Source organism: Lactuca virosa, chromosome 7 (genome assembly GCF_052849685.1).
Source record: "Lactuca virosa cultivar CGN04683 chromosome 7, Lactuca_virosa_CGN04683_v6, whole genome shotgun sequence".
NCBI classification, from domain to species: domain Eukaryota; kingdom Viridiplantae; phylum Streptophyta; class Magnoliopsida; order Asterales; family Asteraceae; genus Lactuca; species Lactuca virosa.
This window is the reverse complement of record NC_136432.1, coordinates 2,190,713-2,194,182: the sequence shown is the minus strand read 5'-3', so window position 1 is coordinate 2,194,182 and position 3,470 is coordinate 2,190,713. Positions and strand designations below refer to the sequence as shown.

The following is a 3,470-nucleotide window of genomic DNA, read 5'->3' as shown; positions in this document are numbered from 1 at the left end:
AGATGACATTTTCGAAAAATCTGATGCATATTCATCTTAAAGGATAGCACTTGTTTGATCAGATCTAAAACAGTGAATCTAATATCACTTGTTGGGATTTTATACCATAACTGTTCACAACCCCGAAACAAACATTTGCAGAAACTAAACTAAATCAAAAAATAATTGCCAACCAAGACACCAACATACAAATACAATATTCAAACTAATACCGTAAACAATCAACCAAATAAAAAACTAAACAAAGATTTACATTGTTCCAATATGGCTACATGAGAAGATGGGGAGATCTTTATATATGTACATGACTTGGCAAATAGAGACTAATTGATTGGAAGTTACTAATACGATTATCCATATATGAGATTGTGACACATGATGAACACAAGAGTTTAACTGCAAACTCGTTACAAAAACTATATTTATATACTGCAGTCTGGTAGCTAAGAATTGGAAGAAAACAAGTTTTGTACACTAGGTCTTACAATTGCTTGAAACATACTAAATGATAAACATCCAACCAACAGTCCACCCAAGAAGCAAACCTGCACCAACAAGCCCTAATCCAACAGCAAAAGCCACAGCATACTTACCGATTATATCATCATCATCATCATCATCTTTGTAACCTGGTTTGGGTGTTTTCCTCTTGGCAGGTTTCTTTCGAGGAGGCACGTTCCATGGAGAATCTGATGGGATCTTGTTTGCTTTGATTTGGTTATAAAGATTCTCAAGTTGTAGAAGATAGAGCCATTGCTTATATGCGAATAACTGAGAAGCTTGTTTGAATATGAGCTTCACAACATGTTGTTTCTCCTCGTAAGCCTGTTTTGCTGCTTTTTCTGCTTCCCTTGCTCGTGTTTGAGAATGACAGAGTGCTTCTAACAGCTTACGCTTGCTTGGATCCATCTCACCTCCTTCATCAACCACTACTGTAGTAGTAGTACTTAAAGGGCTGACCAGATAAGAATAAATCAAGAAAATGAGTTACAGATTTGAAAAAAAAATAATAAAATAAATAATGGTCAAAGTATATACCTGACAGCAATACCATGGACGCTTGCTGAATTTTGTGGCTTTGAAAGTCCAAAACAGGTGAAACTTGTGTTTTGACTTTGAGGCTGAGGAAGATCACAATTCTCCATGAAATCTTGTGATCTCTGTGCCACAAAGGATGCCAGGTCATCTTTGTGCCACCATGGCAATGGCAGCTCCTCATTCTCCCTTTCCATCCAGTGAGGGAATTCAGACCCCAAACTGAACTCATCCACTTGTTTAGAACCAGAATCCATCTCCACAAACTCATAAGACTCTTCCCCTAAATTACAACTACAACCCTTCACACTTGATTGAGAATCCATAATGTCGACAAATTCCAATGTGCTGCTGCTGACCTGTTCCTTTTGGTACATATAGTTACTAGGGTTAGGCTGCAAATGAAGCCACCACCTTGAGTCTGAAGAGAGATTTGAGTACATGGAGTTGGCAGTGGGAGGGGCTAAATCGTCCACCCCATTCCCATTCCCATTCCCATTTGTAGTAGGTCTAGTAGTGTCGGCTTGTTTAAACAATGAAGACGAGGATGCTGCTGGAGGGACGCATGCTAATTTGGGAGCTCTTTTTGCATCTTCTTGGACAAAACAACGGTTTGCAGTTCGCTGCCATGCTGCTCTTGCTTCAGCTGCAGCCATTACTCACTTATTCCATTAATTGCTTCAGTAATACACCTATATACACACATATATATACATATAGTTTCACCATTTCATTAGATGACACTGCATACTGCATACTATTTCTATACCTGGCAACAATCAAACACAAGACAGAACAAATACACATATTTTATATTTTATTTATGTTTGGGAGCAGTTACCAAAACCGTAAGCAAGCAAGTGAATAGCAATATTAAGCCCTTACTCCTATGCTCGACTTAATTGATCAGCGATTTCAGTCAAACCTTGCAGATTTTTATGATATTTTTCTAGAAATTGGATTTCATCTCAGACGGAAATTCGCGAAACCTAAATCAAGGCACTCAAAATGATAAACCCAAATGAACAAAGGATTTGATATTCCGGTCAACAGAATGAAAATTTGAACCAGAAACAAGAACAACAAAGAAAGATCCGATTTCTACAACCAAATAATACAGAAAGACTCGCAAAAGCTAATTACACAAACATCTTTGAAATAACTAATAATTTAACACATGAGTAATTACTAATCCACCATGGAGATGGAGTTCTGTCATCTTTAATAGCAATAGCGACACATACACAAAGAGTGAGTGATTAAGATTTAAGAAGAGTATTGAAAACATGCGAAGATGAGAGAGAAGGAAGAAACTGAAAGTAAAGTATCTCAATTCTCACCAGAGATTGATGGGAAAGTTGGCGCGGGTGGTAAGATCTGACTGCGAAATTAAGAAGGTGGATTGAATCTTCTTGCTTTATGATGATGTTGAATGAATCACCATCCTTCAGTTCACAAAGTTACAAAGATGTGAATTTTGTCCCAGTAATCAATCCACTGCCTTGTCATTTTATTTATTTATTTATTTATCCGATTATTATCTTCTTTTCCCCACTTTTTCTTTCATCATACGGCGTCGTTTATCTTTTCTTTATAGCAAAAATTTAAGCAAAAACAAAAGTATATTAGGTACTTCAAGAAGATGAGTACGATTTATCTTTTCACCATAATAAGCTTTTTGCCGTTTGCCCGAGAAAACTTTCACGAATGCTTGACATATAAAGGTTCGTTAACATGATAAAAAGAAAAACTAAAAAAACGAGAAAATAAAAGAAGAAAAATGACTTTATTTGGGAAAACCGTAAAATGGTATTTTTGTTATATAATGTAAGCCTACCGCAGCAATTATTGGCTTTGTAGTAGAAATAGAATATTGATAAATATCTGATTCATCATACACGTGGCAGGAGAAGGAAAGATGAGGTGGCAAGTAAGGATAAGAATTAGAGAAAATAGTACATGACTAATGTGTAGGCAGCCTAGACACCTTTGGAAGCAAACTGTTTTATTGGTTCATTCTCTTGTATCTTAAACGCCAGCCGTATTTATTTGTTCAGGTCGGGTCGGGTAAAATACCCATTACAGTTCTTCTATTTATTTGTTCAGGTCGGGTCGGGTAAAATACCCATTACAGTTCTTCTATGTAAGACCATGATGTCATCACTCATCTGTTGACTGTTGAGATAAATGAGCAAAACTGGGTCAACTTAATATCATTAACAAACACATATATATATATATATATATATATATATATATATATATATATATATATATATATATATATATATATATATATATTAAAACACATGGGAAGTTTGAACAGAAACTTTCCATGTTTATAATTTTAACACTATATTTTTACTTTTTCTTAATTTTGCCACTAAAGTTTCAATAAACTTTTCATTTTTATAATTTTGCCCCTTTATTTTTAC

General features: G+C 35.2%; 1 protein-coding gene across 2 annotated transcripts; it reads right to left on the bottom strand.

Moving 5' to 3' along the window:
- Positions 1–206: 206 nt before the first annotated feature.
- LOC145124996 (uncharacterized) lies at positions 207–2,744 on the bottom strand. 2 transcript variants are annotated; one of them, XM_079060482.1, is made up of 3 exons: positions 2,376–2,744; positions 1,039–1,727; positions 207–955 (listed from the first exon to the last, which is right to left on the bottom strand). In XM_079060482.1, exons 2-3 carry the CDS (start codon positions 1,689–1,691, stop codon positions 502–504), a joined length of 1,107 nt encoding a protein of 368 aa, XP_078916608.1. In that variant the 5' UTR covers positions 1,692–1,727; positions 2,376–2,744; the 3' UTR covers positions 207–501. The 2 variants fall into 2 exon arrangements, with proteins under 2 accessions (XP_078916608.1, XP_078916609.1); XM_079060483.1 differs by having other exon boundaries at positions 1,039–1,681; positions 2,376–2,740.
- Positions 2,745–3,470: the final 726 nt, after the last annotated feature.

What these genes read in the sequence shown, in the direction of transcription:
- LOC145124996 (XM_079060482.1), bottom strand. Translation starts at nt 1,691, where the DNA reads ATGGCTGCAGCTGAAGCAAGAGCAGCATGGCAGCGAACTGCAAACCGT. An exon ending in GTCCATGGTATTGCTGTCAG is followed by an intron (nt 956 to 1,038) that starts GTATATACTTTG and finishes TTATCTGGTCAG; the next exon opens with CCCTTTAAGTACTACTACTA.